Source organism: Lepus europaeus, chromosome 19 (assembly GCF_033115175.1).
Source record: "Lepus europaeus isolate LE1 chromosome 19, mLepTim1.pri, whole genome shotgun sequence".
NCBI lineage: Eukaryota > Metazoa > Chordata > Mammalia > Lagomorpha > Leporidae > Lepus > Lepus europaeus.
Window position 1 is genome coordinate 66,876,028 of NC_084845.1, and position 15,019 is coordinate 66,891,046.

Genomic DNA, 15,019 nt, shown 5'->3' on the forward strand with positions numbered 1-15,019 from the left:
AACCCCACCCACTCTGACATCTTAACCACTGTGCCAAACACCCACCTGGTCTGTTGCCTTCTGAGAGCCGTGGCATTCCTTTAGGAAGGAATAACACACCTGGTACCAGGCGGTGGCTATCCAGCCCAGGCTTGACGCCCGTGGGCCACTGCGGCTGTCTTCCGGTGGGACAGAGGCTGTTGTCTGAGCCCCGTGACCCCACCCTTCCTGGGCGACCCCTGCTCTGAATGCTGCCCCCGTCAGTGAGTCCTGTGTGGAGGACTGCTCTTTGCTCTCCCCTTTGTGGTTTCTCCTCTCCTGTACAACTCGGAGAAGCAATGAGGGCCTTGCCTCAGCCGTTTCTGGGTAGAATTGAACCATATTGCACTGTTTCCACTATTATTCCACAAGTCCTGCTAGATGGGGCAAGAGGTACTGCTTTCACTTCTGTTGGAAGTGCAAAATCATTTTTTTTTTGACAGGCAGAGTTAGACAGTGAGAGAGACAGAAAGGTCTTGGTCTTCCTTCCGTTGGTTCACCCCCAAAATGGCTGCTACGGCCAGCACGCTGCGCTGATCTGAAGCCAGGAGCCAGGTGCTTCCTCCTGGTCTCCCATGTGGGTGCAGGGGCCCAAGCACCTGGGCCATCCTCCACTGCCTTCCTGGGCCATAGCAGAGAGCTGGACTGGAAGAGGAGCAACCAGGACAGAACTGGTGCCCCAACCGGGACTAGAACCCAGAGTGCTGGCACCGCAAGTGGAGGATTAGCCAAGTGAGTCGTGGTGCTGGCCCAAAGTCATTCTTAAAACATCTATTTGTGGGGCTGATGCTGTGTTATAGCAGGTAAAGCTACTGCCTCTGGTGCCAACATTCCGTATGGGCACTGGTTCGAGTCCCGGCTGCTCTACTTCCAATCCAGCTCTCTGCTAATGCACCTGGGAAAGCAGCAGAAGATGGCCCAAGTGTTTGGGTCCCTGCACCTGTGTGGGAGACCCGGAAGAAGCTCCTGGCTTCAGATTGGCCCAGCTTTGGCCATTGCAGCTCTTTGGGGAGTGAACCAATGGATGGAAGACCTCTCTTTGTCTGTCTCTCTGTCTCTCTATCTGCCTCTCTGCAACTCTATCAAATAAATATATCTTAAAAAACTATCTCTTTGAAACAGACGAGCTGATGTGGAAAATAAAGTTTGATATGCAGCACCAGCAGGAAGCTTTCCAACGGTGATGACCCAGTAACAACAGCGTGAGAAACTGTGGCAGAGCGTACGTGGCTCCACAATGGAAAAAAACAACTTGACGAATTCACATGGGGAGAAAGTGGACATGGAGTCGAGTCTTGGTCTGCTGAGGCTCTGTGTCGTTCCCATACGTGGTGCTTGGCTGGGGGGAGCAGATTAATGTCCTGCCGGGCTGCCGAGAAGGTAGCGAGTCCTCTCTTGGCGCCTGAACAAGTCCTGACCCTCAGCACACCGCCTGCACGGTTGTATGCGTGACACAGACTTCTGGCTTGGCTCGCTCTTTGGAACTCGGTTTGATGGAGAAAGGAAGCTCTATTTCACAGGGCAGGGGGTGCTAGTGTGAGCTTTGGCTGCTACAAATTGAAATACGTCACGATTCAGACTCTCCAAGAGGTGGGCACCATGGAAGACCATACTCCGTGTCCCATGCATGCTTGGTTCTCACTTAGCTTCCAGCAGGATGAAGTCACCAAGTCCACATGACCCTAACACTATGACTGTAGAAAGGTTTGTGTGGTGGGGCTGGTGCGGTGGCAGCAGCAGGTTAAACTGTTGCCCATGGTGCCAGCATCCCCTATGTGTTCTGGTTCAAGTCCCCGTTGCTCCACTTCTGATCCAGCTCTCTGCTAATGTACCTTGGGAACGCAGTGGAAGATGGCCCAAGTCCTAGTACCTTATACCCATATGGAAGACCCAGATAAAGTTCCTGGCTTCAACCCCGTCCAGCTCTGGGCAATGCAGTTATTTGAAGAGTGAACCAGTGGATGGAATATTGATATCTCTCCCTCTCTCTCCCTCTCCCTCCCTCTCCCTCCCTCCCTCCCTCCTTCCCCCTCTCTTCCCCTCTCTTCCCTCCCTTCCTCCCTCCCCACCCGCCTGCCCCGACTTCTAAGCAAATCTTTAAACAAGAGAGGACTATTTGGTGGTCCACGCTGGGGATTTAGAGGGCCTGTTTATAAAGCTTCTCTTTGTCTCTGAGTTGGGAAACAACTGAGGAACGGAACTCGGGCAGCTGAGAGCCTGGCACGGAACTGAGCTCGGGCCCCTGCCTTCCCACCCTGTCGCTGGCACTGGAAGATGCCCACAGGCATCTGGGGGAATGGGGTCCGTGTGGGGTAGGTGGGCCCAGAGCAGGGCGTGGAGGCTGGAAAGAGCATGACCAGTGCTTCTTCCACGGGGCTCACAGCAAGGGCTCCCTGCCCCCACCCTGGGGAGAGAAGTACCAGTGAGTTTGCCCATCGTCTCTGTAGCTCTGGTTCATGCCCCAAGTGATGCCTGTAGTGCCTGGGCCTGGGCTGAGCTGGGCTCAGGTGTCCATGTGGTTGGCTAGAATCCAGTTTCTGGAGCCTTCCCCACCGCCTCCCAGGGGCTGCTTTAGCAAGAAACTGGAGTCGGGGCCTCAGGCAGGTGTTGAACCCAGGTCCCATGTGGGACCCAAGCATCGTAACTGACAGGCTAAATCCTACTCTTTGTTTATTGTGACTGTTTTTTTAAGATTTGCTTGACTGGAGAGGCATAGTGACAGAGAGGGAGAAGGAGAGAGATCTTCCTGCTCCCCAGGTGGTTGCAATGGTTGTGGCTGAGCCAGGCTGAAGCCAAGAGTCTGGAACCTCATTCAGGTCTCCCGCAGGGGTGACGGGGGCCCAAAGACTTGGGCCATCTTCCGCTCTCTTCCCAGGCACATTAGCAGGGAGCTGCCTTGGAAGTGGAGCAGCTGGGACTTGAACCAGCACGCACTTGGAATGCTGGCATCATGGATGGTGACTTAGCCCACTGCTCTACAGTGCCAGCCTCTGTTGATTAATTTTTTTTTTTAACAAAGAAGCTTAGTGGAACCTTACTTCCCTTCTGCAGGCTTTAAAGTGATTTGTAACCTAAAGCCCTTGAGCAGTTTATATTTTACAGAGTTCCATTGGGTGTCTCTTCCTATGATGTGTCTGTCATTCCACCGTTTTACAAATGGGAAAGTGGAGGCCAAGGCAGAATAAAGTAAGCCACACCAAGTCAAACAGCCGGGAGAGCAGGGGTGGCACCCGGGTGTGCTCCGTGCTTCTGAAGTGCTGAGTGCTGCTGGGCGGTCTGTCATGGAGATGCAGCCCCGGCCAGGTGCCTGCGTCTTTGAGACACTCCAGAGCCCCAGTGTTTCAGAGCAGGGTCCTGGGCTGGGAGCAGCAGCAGCAGCAGCCCTGGGGCTTCTTACTGAAAGTGAAACCAGTGCGGTGAGGAAGGTGTGGAAGGCGGTGAGAACAAACAACCGTCCTCACAGCTAAGCTGACCTCCGAGACGGAGACTAGCCCGGGCTGCGGGCTTTCGCTTGGTGCTCTTCTCTTGGGCGTGCACTCGTGGCTCGGTAGTGCAGGTTGGGGGAGAGTGACGAGAGGGCAGGTGCTGTGCCCCAGCCCCAGGCACTGCTGGGGAGCACAGCGGGGATTTGCACTGAGGCCTTGAGATTCCAGGATTTCCTACCGGGTTCCCTGCTCCTGTGCCCTGGTTAGTTCCAGTCTTTGGAAGTCAGCCGAGACGCCCTTTCTTCCCCCTCGCTGGGTGGTTGGTGTCGTGGTGCACTCGGCTGCTCCCTTTCACGCAAGTGTAGATTTGCACACGTCCGTGGGCTGATTTGGATGTCTGTCCTCCCTCCCAGACTCTCTCGCTCCCTGGGCAGGGTCACGTCCATCTGCTTTGTGATCGTGTCTCTGGCTCTGTGTGGGGCTGGGGAGGCTGGGAGTTGGGTAAGAGGGGCAAGCAGGTGCAGGAAGGTACCTGCACTTCTTGTCTTCCAGCCTGGAGCTTGGGCTGCTGGGGAGATGTTTTTTTTTTTTTTTTTTTTTTTTTGGTTTGTTGAAGTTGCTGCAGCATGTGGTTGGGGGCGGGCACTGGGGAAAAGGCCGTCCGTGTTCCTGGGGTCATGGGTACCAGAATGTTTGGATGTGGCCTAGAGAAAAGCTGAAGACCCAGAGTGGGAGGAGAAAGGAGACAGGACTTTGGAGAGGGGTCCCGGCTGCTGCCAGTGCAGGTGTCAGTGGGTGAGGTGGAAGGGAGACGAGTTTCGAGATGTGTGTGGGGGCCAGGCCTCCTTTCCCCCCTTTGAAGTATCTGAAGGTGATAGATGGAGAGGGCGCTGCTTGGGGGCCGTGGTGGCAGGAAGAACGGCTGCATGGGGGTGGGGGGAGCTGAGGTGATGCCGGGAAGCGGTGGGCTGTGCAGGGCAGTGTCCGAGCCTCTTCTGTGGCTGTGATCTCGCTCTCCAAGCAGGAAGCCCTGCCCCGAGCCCAGCTGTGCTGGAGTGCACGGCCCGGTTCTGACAGCCACAGCCTGCCCAGGACAGACTCGTTCCCAAGGCTGCGTGCCTTCAGCACACCTCCGAGCAGGCACAGACAAAGCCCCCACCCCGCCCTTGCTTACCCCTCCCCATTGCCCTTGGTGATGCCTGCAGTCAGCCCATTGGAGGGGATCTCTTGGTATCTTTTCTCACGCCTTTACACACACGTGTGCACTCATGCATACATGGGCGTTCTTCCTTAGGCCAGACGTGTTCCTGAAAACGTGTTGGAGAGCAGCTTTGTTAGAGCAGTGGATTGATTACATCATACTACACAGATAGAAATTTCTGATGCATTGCCAACTGCTCCAACACCCCGACCGATTTCTTCAGCATCACTTAACACTCTTGAGAACCTGCACGCAGCCCTCTGTCCTGCTGTTTTGTATGGATGCCCTGTAGCCATAAGCACCTACTTGGCTGGTGCCCGAGTGGCACTGACCGCCTTTGCAGAGAGGCATGGTGTCGGACAGTGTTCAGGAATGGTTCTGACTTAGGGTTTCCTCTCTGCTCGGACCACTTGTGCTGTAATGGAAATCACAATGAAATGATCTGTAGAAATGCAAAACGTCTCGCTGAAGTCGGAGCCTGGTGGTTGTTTGCTTGTCAGGAGCAAATGCCAGGCTCAGGAAGGATTTGAGGGCGAGTGGGGCACTGGGTTCAGGGCTCGATGGTTTTCAGCGTGGGGGATGCCGGGCGGGCTCCTGTCCCATCACAGAGTGGTGTGCACCTGCTCTGTGGACCCTTCCACGCATCTGTGGGATCTGGAGGTGTGTCTTGGGTCAAAAACGTTTGTAGGTGATAGTGGATGTGCACACAATGAGAATTCGAGTAGCGATACACACCTGTGTGTAGTAAGTATGCACACTTAGAAAAGGCCTTCAGAAAGTTCACGGAAAATGCATATTTTGAAAAAAAAACCTGTGGATTTCCAAATTTTTTTTTGCACCAAAATTCCATTTTCCATGCACTTTTGGAAGCATCCTCATGTGTACTTGTGTGCGTGTATGGGTGGACACAGACACAGGTATGTCCATCCGGTCTCCTGTTTGCATGTGTGACTACAGAGTTCTTCCCACGTTAGTTTGTAAGGATGGCTGCCTCGGTTTTCATGATGGACAAATTGAGACCCTGTGTTATTTTTTATGCCTTTTCATGTATCCAGCTTTATTAGGCTGCGTTAATGACTTAAAAACTAGACTTCACAAATGTGCAGATGTTTCTACATCTTTGTTACTCAACATTGTTGTGTACTCTTTCAACCCCCCCCCCTCCCCGCCACGTAATCCTCACCAAGCACCTTGAACTAAGTACTGTCATGGCCCTGGATGTTCACGCAGGGAGACTGATGCCCAGAGAAGTGAAGTTGGTGCCCAGAGCCACCTGCTGTCGGTCGGTGGACGAGCTGGGTGCACAGGCTGCTCATGGACTCACTGGCCGCACCACTGCTCCCGATGTGGGGCCCCTGGCACTGAGCTTACGACCTCAGCACTCGTATCTTAACCTCAAGACAGAACGAGGGTTTGGATGAACCTGCTGGAGCGCAGTGGCCTTACCTGCCCCACACAGCTCTGCCCGCTGTGGGTGGTGGGGTCAGCTCGGAGCTGGGGAGCCTGCCTGATGCAGGATCAGGTGCTAGACATGTCGACAAAGATGCCTGAACAAAAACCACTGTGGCTGGTGAGCAATTTCCTTCCTACCGCCCAGGGCTTCTGGCCGTCAGGTTGTGTGTGTTTGGGGGGGGGGGAGCGGTTCTGGGCGCTGGGCAGACCCCTGTGCCTCTGGCCCTCACCCACAGGCCTGGGAAGTGCCAATAGGAGGACACTTAGGAAAGTTCATGGAAAATGGAATTAGGTTTTGGTGCCAAAAAATGTGAGATCCTTGCATAGTTTTTTTCCCCATAATACACATTTCCATTTTTGAAGATTCCTTGTAATGGCTCTGAAGGGTTTGGCAGGGGTGGGGGGTGGCTCCACCGCTACCTTTTCATCCCAGGAGGTGTCAGCTGCAGGCTGGGTGCCATTCCTGGCCTGGGTGGCAAGATGGTCCCGTGGCATGGGGGACCCTACGTGGACCGTTGTCAACCCTGCATCCATGTGGTGGGGACAGAACTGGTCTCCCTCCTAGGATGGACCCAAGTTGATCGGAGACAGGCATTCAAGCACATGCCTGTATGAGGATGTTCATGGCAGCAGTGGGTGGAGACAGCCCGACGTCCATCACTGAGTGCTGAATGGATCAGACGTGGTTGTGTCCATACAGGGAGTGCGAGTCATCAGAGAGGAGTGAAGCGCTGACCCGAGCTACAGCAGGACGAGGCTAAAGCGTTGTCCCAAGGGAGAGAAGCCAGACACAAAAGGCCACATTGTGTATGAGTCTGTGGACATGAAATGTCCAGAACAGGTGGATCATGTCAAGATTTCCTGAAGTTCTGATACCTAGTTTAAGCACACGAACATGCCTCTCAAATACCCAGTTAAAGCTGTCCAGCGTGGTCGGCACTGCTACTGTCATGGAAACGTAGCCATGTTGGGGTGTGACTCACATGGCTTTTTAAAAAATATTTATTTTTATTTGAAAGAGTTACACAGAGAGAGGAGAGGCAGAGAGAGGTCCTCCATCCGATGGTTCGCCCCCCCAATTTGCTGCAATGGCCGGAGCTGCACTGATCCAAAGCCAGGAGCCAGGAGCTTCCTCCGGGTCTCCCATGTGGATTCAGGGGCCAAAAGACCTGGGCCATCTTCCACTGCTTTCCCAGGCCACAGCAGGGAGCTGGATCAGAAGTGGAGCAGCCGGGTCTTGAACCGGCGCCCGTATGGGATACCAGTGCTTTAGGCTTGGACGTTAACCCACTGCACCACAGCACTGGCCCCGACTCACATGGTTTAAAGTAGCCTGTAACGTACCTAAGGAATACCGTGCTGTATTAAACACACACTTTACTTCTCCATGTAGAGGTCTCCTCCCTTTAATTTCTAAATTATCTGTCTCTAGAAGCCATTACTTGTAGACTTGTTATCATGATCCAGAGAGGGAAAAATGAACTAGGACTACTCACATAGGTGCTGGCTCCTGGATTTGGACTGGTGCAGCTTCAGCCATTGCACCATTTGGAGAGTAATCCAGTGGATGGAAGACCTTCCTCTGTCCCTCCCTCTCTTTCCCTGTGACCCCACCTCTCAAATAAATCAATAAAATCTTTAAAAAAAGCTCATTGTACATTTCAAATGGATGAATTTTATGGTACATGACTGTAAGCTAGTAAACCCATTTTCTATATAAGAATAATTCAGAAACTTTGTGCCACAGTGGGTGTTGGGTTAAGAAGCCACTTGGGATGCGCACATCCCATAAGTACCTGGATTCTTCTAGTCCCATCTCCACTCCTGACTCCAGCTTCCTGCTGATGTGTACCCTGGGAGGCAGCAGGTGATGGCTCAGGTATTTGGACCCCCTGTCATCCGTGTGGGAGATCCAGATTAAATTCTGGACTTCTGGTCGGCGCTGCGGCTCACTTGGCTAATCCTCCACCTGCGGTGCCGGCACCCCAGGTTGTAGTCCCGGTTGGGACGCCAGATTCTGTCCCAGTTGCTCCTTTTCCAGTCCAGCTCTCTGCTGTGGCCTGGGAGTGCAGTGGAGGATGGCCCAGGTGCTTGGGCCCTGCACCCCATGGGAGACCAGGAGGAAGCTCCTGGCTTCGGATTGGCGCAGTGCCGGCTGTAGTGGCCATTTGGGGGGTGAGCCAATGGAAAAGGAAGACCTTTCTCTCTGTCTCTCTCTCTCACTGTCTAACTCTGCCTGTCCAAAAAAAAAATCTGGACTTCTGGCTTCAGCTTGGCCCAGCCCCAACTGTTGCGGGAGTTAGGGGCATGAACCATAAGATGGAAGATCTCTCTCCCTCTGTGAATGTCAAATAAAATGATAATTTCAAAAAAATTTAAAAGAAGCCGAACTTTAAGAAAGAGTTTGTGGAAAATGAAATTCAAAGACAAAACTCATTTTCCATGAACTTTTTGAAGTCTGTGTGTGTGTGTGTGTGTGTCTGGAGAGGGAGGGAGGGAGGGAGGGAGGGCGGTGGTATTTCTGACTCCAGAGCTTGTGAGTGAGACAGGCATGAATCCTGTGCTCCCAGGTCTTAGAGGAAGAGGGAGCAGGTGCACAGGTAAATGGATCAGTCCGTCCCCACTGATGGTGCTGAGTGCCAGTGCAGAGCTTCGTGGGGTGGGTGTGACGATGCAGGAGGTGGAGAAGGAAGGCCATGTTGAGCGGCCATGTAAATGAGATCCGTGGGCCAGAGGCAGCTGTGTGTGTGTGCCTGTAGTGGGAGCACGGAGGGAACGGGGCGCAGGTTCTTCTCTTGCTTCCTGGAGTCACCTGCTTGGCATTGAGTCAAGGTCCCTGTCCTGGCTCTTCCACCTGCTGGCTGGTGACCTTGGCCACGATCTTCCCTTCTCCATGTCTCGCCTCCCGCATTTGTCTGAGAAGGGCAGTTGTGAGCCCTGCCCTGTGGTAACTTGAGGAAGAGCGAGCTGGCACAGAGGATGCTGCTATGCCCCACCCATTTCCTGCTACCAGGCCTGCTCACCTGTCTCCCAGCTGCTGGGCTGTTGGCTGCTGTGGCTCACTGGGAGGGAGTCCCCGCAGCACACAGCAGCCAGGGTCTCGCTGACAGGTTGGGGAAGAGGCTAGCCTCCCAGTTTCCATGAGGACCCACTTCTCCGGGGTCAGTGATGCTCCAGAGCCCCTTTGCCTGCTCCTCCGACTGAGAGCTTGTGTAGCTTCTCCTCCAGCCCCTTCCTGCCCCTGTGCTCCTCAGTGGATACCTGGGCAAGGGTCCCTGCCTCAGGGTCTCCCTTCAGGGAACCAGCCTACAGCTCCGTGCTGTGCAAAGTGTCATCAGTGTGCCCAGCGCGCAGTCAGTGCCCCACTCTGTGACTGAGGTCTTCGTTTTATTCTCAAGGATGAGACCCGTGTCTGCACATCCAGCAGACCGCCTGGCTACGGTAACGTGTCAATGGATGATGGATGGACAGACAGCCCAAGTTCTAGGGTAGGAAAAGCTCTCCCAGGTCTGAGATTCAGCACAACGTGAGTCGAAGCCGAAGAGAGAGAGGCAGGAGCAGGCCAAACTGTTTTCCCCGTTCTCGTTCACTCAAAGCAACATAAAAATGCTTCACCTTTGAGGAAGGAAAAACCAAGGTGTTTTTCCCTCCCTGTCTTCACTGCACTGAGTGCATGTGACGCCACGTGTGTGTGTGTGTGTGTGTTGTGGCGGGGGAGGGCTCGAGGATTTTATGAGTTGTATGCCAGGAAACAGGTTGACAACAAATTCAGTTTTTTGATTAAAAATCACATCAGAAAATCCCAGCAAGTTCTCTGTGTCTATTGACAAGAATTCACCTTATTCTTTAAAAAATTTTATTATTTGAAAGGCGGAGTTAGAAGGGGAGAGACAAAACAATCTTCCATCCGCTGGTTCACTCCCCAAATGGCTTCAACAGCCAGAGCTGGACCAGTCTGAGGCCAGGAGCCTGGAGCGTCTTCTGGATCTCCCACGTGGGTGCAGGGTTCCCAGCACCTGGGTCATCCTCCACTGCTTTCCCAAGTGCATTAGCAGAGAGCTGGATCGGAAGTGGAGCAGCCCAGACTTGAGCCGGTGCCCATATGGGATGCCAGCATTGTAGTGGTGGCTTTGCCTGCTTTTCCATAATGCCCGCCCTCCAGCTTACTCTTTACAAGTTTTTTAAAGATTATTTTCAACTCTTTCAGAGACTGAGAGAGAGACAGAGACTGACCTTTTGTTTGCTAGTTCACTCCCCAAATGCGTACGACAGCTGAGGCTGGGCCAGGAGCTTGGTGCTGACTCTGGGCCTCCCACGTAGGTGGCAGGGCCCCAGATACCTGACTTAGCACCTGCTGTGTCGCAGGGTGGGCTGTAGTGGGAATCGAGAATCACAAGCAGAACCAGGACTGAAACCCAGGAACTCTGACATGGTGAGACCTCTGCACCGCGTCCCAGCCCTCAGCAGTTACCCGCACGTCTTTCTGGAAGGGCGCAAGAGCTCAACTAGCAAAGCCAGTGCTGCAGAACACGTTGGAGGAAGGACAGTGCCTAAGGTCGAAACTTAGTATGAGGCAGCAATGATCAAGACAGGGAGATGGTGGCAGAGCAGACGATTCGCTCGGTGGGATGGGACAAAGAGCCTAGCAAGGGACCCACGGGAGTTTCAGCTCATCTCCACAGAGGAGCAGCGGCAGCTCAGTGGAGAGAGAGGCTCTTGACAGACACACGACAGACACGCCGGTTCTTCCCCAGGGAGAAGAGGGAGGGAGCAGGTGGGAGGCACGGGGAAGGTGGCCGGTGCTGGATGCGGTGGTCCTGGATGCTGTGCTGACGCCTGGTCTCCTTTCCTGGGCAGGACCGGCTCCAGAGGGCGCTTGTTGCCGGGCAGCGGGAGAGGCGTGGATGCCCAGGCTGCTGGCGTTGCTGCCGTGGCTCCTGTGCCTTCTTTCCGCCGGGTCTCTGTCTTTGCCTCTGTCTGGCACTGTTTGTATCTTGGCTGTTTCCTGTCTCATCTGTGTGTCTCGACCTGCCTTGGGCTCCCGTCTGCTCTGCCTGCTTCCTCTCTGTCCCGTCTCCAGGTCAGCCCGTCTGTGCCCTTATCTCTCTGTCCCCTTCCTCTCCTGGCACCTGTTGATTGGGCCCCATTGTGCCTTAGCCACTCTGTTTAGGGAGGGGAAGTGTGCATAGTGCCTGCCTGCCTGGAGCTGACGGTCTAGGAAAAGAGTGGTGAGTCTGGATAATTGCTTGTCACTGGTAAGTGTGTTGAGAACAGGCGCTTGGTCTGTGTAGAAGTGGGAACTGGGAGGTTTTCTGAGTCTGCTGGTGACTGAGCTGAGACTGGAAGGGAGAGCCTGCAGCTGACCTGGACGAGAGTGGTCCTGTGGCTGGTAGGAGTGAGCGGGACCCACTGGAGCCCGTGAGAGGGGCTGGCATCTCTGGGTAATGGGGGCAAGGGCACACAGTTGGGCTGGCAGAGGTCAGCAGAGTCCTGACAGGAGTGGGGTATCACAGGAATGTTCGGTGCCGAGCAGTGGGGCCGCTGAGTGTGTGTGTTCACAAGGATGACCGTGGGCTGGCTTCCTGCTGTGTGGATGTGAGTCAGGAGGCTGCTGTGTCCTGGACTGTGGTGGACCACGGAATCCAGTAGCCGTGGACAGATGCAGAGTAAAAATGATGAGACTTTGCTGGAAGACAGTGTTGCACTGTCTGGAAATGTCTTTAGTTGTATATGCATGCTGCATTTTTATTGTAATTTATGCAAAATTTATCATTTATTATAATTGTGCTACAAGGAGGAACACAGCTGCTAGATTTCCTCCTGGAGACTTTTCATTGGGAAAGAATCGTTACACTTGATTGTCTTTGTCTCTCAAGTAGATGAGAATGAAAACAATATATAAATGTTTAAAGCAAGAACAAGAATGTTTGCTTTAAAGTCTAGCCTCGTGGCTGGTAGTCAGCTGGGTATGGTTGATGGTGCCCAGGCACCTGAGTACCTTGATGGTCCCCAGGGAGTTGCTAACACAGGTAAGTCGGCTGTGTCGATTTCCTTCCAGAAAGTTTGGAATTTCAGCGTGCCAGGTGGATCTGGATTTTGTTTGTGTTGAGAGAGGAGAAAGAAGTCCTCTGGTTTGTGGGTTGGGTGGAGATTGGGGGCATCCTCCCAGCCCCACCTCTCACCCCACCAAAGTTTAGAGATACCTTGTACCCCGGGACAGGGCCACCACAGTTGCTAAGTGATTCTGAAAACCTTTTGTCTGGAAATAGTTTTGACTCAAGCCGATGCGCCCATGTGGGAGACCTGGAAGAAGCTCCTGGCTTCGGATTGGCCCAGTTCTGACTGTTGTGGCCATTTGGGGAGTGAACTAGCGGATGGAAGACATTTCTGTCTCTCCCTGTATCTGTCTGTAACTCTGCCTCTCAAATAAATAGCTAAAATCTTGTAAACAAATTTTGTCTTTATTTGGGTGCAGGTTCTGCTTTCTAACAGTATCAGCCATAGAGAGCTCGGCACCTGTGACCATGCGCAGGTGGGACGTAGCCCGTACTCTGCTTACTCACGGCTCCTCCCATCACCTCCTGAGCTGTCCCCAGAACTGTGGTCTGCGGAGCTGGGGCTGTGGTGAGAAGCTGAGAGCTTCCAGTTCCTTCCATCTGCCTTTCCTCAGTTTTAGTTCCCTGCCCCTCCCGCTGGCTCCCAGGTGTGGGAAAGGTGGCGAGCCTTTCCGGCCGTTTCCATTGCATTCCAGAGCACCTCCTCGTGCAGTGTGTTTGCTGAGTGTGGCTGAGAGCAGCGCATTGCGTTTTTGAAATCACCCAGAGTAGATTCTCAGTGTCTGCTGAAAATAAAATAAAAAATAAGGATTTGAGACCATGCGTGTGTTAAGCGGCTCAGCTGAGCCTTTTCACAGTGCACACAGATGTCAGAACATGTTGCACGTGATGAATGTGGAAGATTCTGATCCAACGCCCCTTCACCTGTCTGGACTCGGCTGTTCACTGCTGCGGTTCTAGGTTGCAGCTGGGACTTCCTTCCCCACTCTTAGGGCCTCTGGGCCTCGCTTCTCTGACCAGTGTACTGAAATGGTGGAGCCAGTGCTTGGAGGACAAGGGACCAGACCTCGATCTCACACTCACCTAAGTGGAAAAGAGAAGTTAGTGGTTCAATGTGAGCAGCACAGTCCAGAGGTGGAATGGCCTTCTAGCCCCATGGACCCAGGGACTTCATGGGGCAGCAGGATGGTCCCTGTTAGTCCCAGCTGAGCAGCACCAGTGGGGGAGATGTCACCAGGTGCCCTGGCTACATTCATCCCAAGAGGATGTTGGTGGTGCAGCCCGGGCCACGTGCTGGTCCCTGGATCAGTCCCACACCCGACATCCTGCAGGGCCTGGGGCCAGTGGGAAACATCCGGGCAGGCCCTTGGCCTTCTGTCGGCCTCCAGGAGTTGGTCCTGAGCTTGAGTGGAGACTCCGGTGCAGAGATGGCTCTGGTGTCTTCTGGGGGCTGGGTGTGGCTGTGTCCCCAGGCGGAGTGGGCTCCAGCTTCTCATTGGCTCCTGTGAATGTCCTTTCAGTGGATATCATGGAAATAAAGGAAATCCGCCCGGGGAAGAACTCCAAGGATTTCGAGCGTGCGAAAGCAGTGCGCCAGAAAGAAGACTGCTGCTTCACCATCCTGTACGGCACCCAGTTCGTCCTCAGCACGCTCAGCTTGGCAGGTGGGTGCCTGTTCCTGGGCTGTCTCCCACGCCGCGCCTCGGTTCCCCGCTAGGGGGCTCTCCAGTCCTGCGGTGCTCCCAGCTGCCTGTCTGCTCGTGGGTGTTTGGGGCGCCCAGAATTTGAATCCCAGCCTTGCCCCTTTTCTGGCTGTGCGTTTTTGGGCAAGGTACTTAACCTCTCTGAGCTGCAGGCTGCCCAGCTGTGGCACACAGAGAATGATGGTGCCTTTCTCACTAGGAAATGAGGAGTGTGTTCAGCATCTGGCTGGCTTGGGCCAAGAGCTGAGTTAAAGGTTAGAAGTTGTAACCAGTGTGAGCCAGGTTCTGTCAGGAGAAAAATGAGAGCTGCCTTCTATCAGCACAGGCTGCAGTGCAAACCTGACGCTGACCCATAGGAACTGTCCCGAGATCTGGCATTGCACGCACGCTTGTGTGTACCTATGTATGTGTGCGTGCACCTGCATAGGTGTGCATGTGGGCACACACACAGACCTGTGTGTCTCTCAGTGAAGTCTCTGGCCATCCCTGTGACTCTGTCACTGAGCAGGAGGCAGGAGGCGGGAATGGCACTGTGAGGAAGTTCAGGTGCTTTGCCCAGAGGCAGAAGCTGTGGTTCCTTTCAGGTCCAGTCCTAGAATTTGTAGACTTGGAATTAAACTGATAATCATGACTGATGAGAGAGAATAAATACTGTTGGAAGCAGACCAGGGAAGTGAGGGCACCGATAGTTGAGAGATAGACATTTAATGTAGAGTCACATAGGACTTCCTCGTCTGAATTTATCCTTCCACCAAGCGTCTTGTGAGCGTGGGTCCCTCAGCAGGGTTAGAAGGATGGGTAACGGGCCAGCACTGGGATGCAGCAGGGTAAGCTGCAACCTGCGATGCCAGCATCCCAGATGAGTACCAGGTTCAAGTCCCAGCTGTTCCACTTCTGATCCAGCTCCCTGCTGATGCACCTGGGGAAGCAGCAGAATGTGGTTCACGTAACTGGGCCCCTGCCACCCATGTGGGCGACCAAGATGGAGCTCCTGGCTTCAGCCTGGCCTAGCCCCAGCTGCTGTGGTCATGTGGGGCATGAACCAGCAGATGGAAGGTCTCTGTCTCTGTCTCTGTCTCTCCTTCTCTCTAACTCTGTCCTTCAAATAAACACATAGATATTTAAAAAAAAAAAAAAGCAATGGGTGAGACCCCATTGCTGCTC

General features: G+C 53.8%; 1 protein-coding gene across 1 annotated transcript in view; it reads left to right on the plus strand.

Annotated features, from left to right (window-relative positions):
- Positions 1–15,019, plus strand: part of PLCG2 (phospholipase C gamma 2) — a 141,726-nt gene that overhangs the window by 45,562 nt on the left and 81,145 nt on the right. Inside the window, exon 3 of the mRNA XM_062176292.1 lies at positions 13,673–13,816. Coding sequence (XP_062032276.1) covers positions 13,673–13,816 — 144 coding nt within the window. The remainder of the gene's footprint in view (positions 1–13,672; positions 13,817–15,019) is intronic.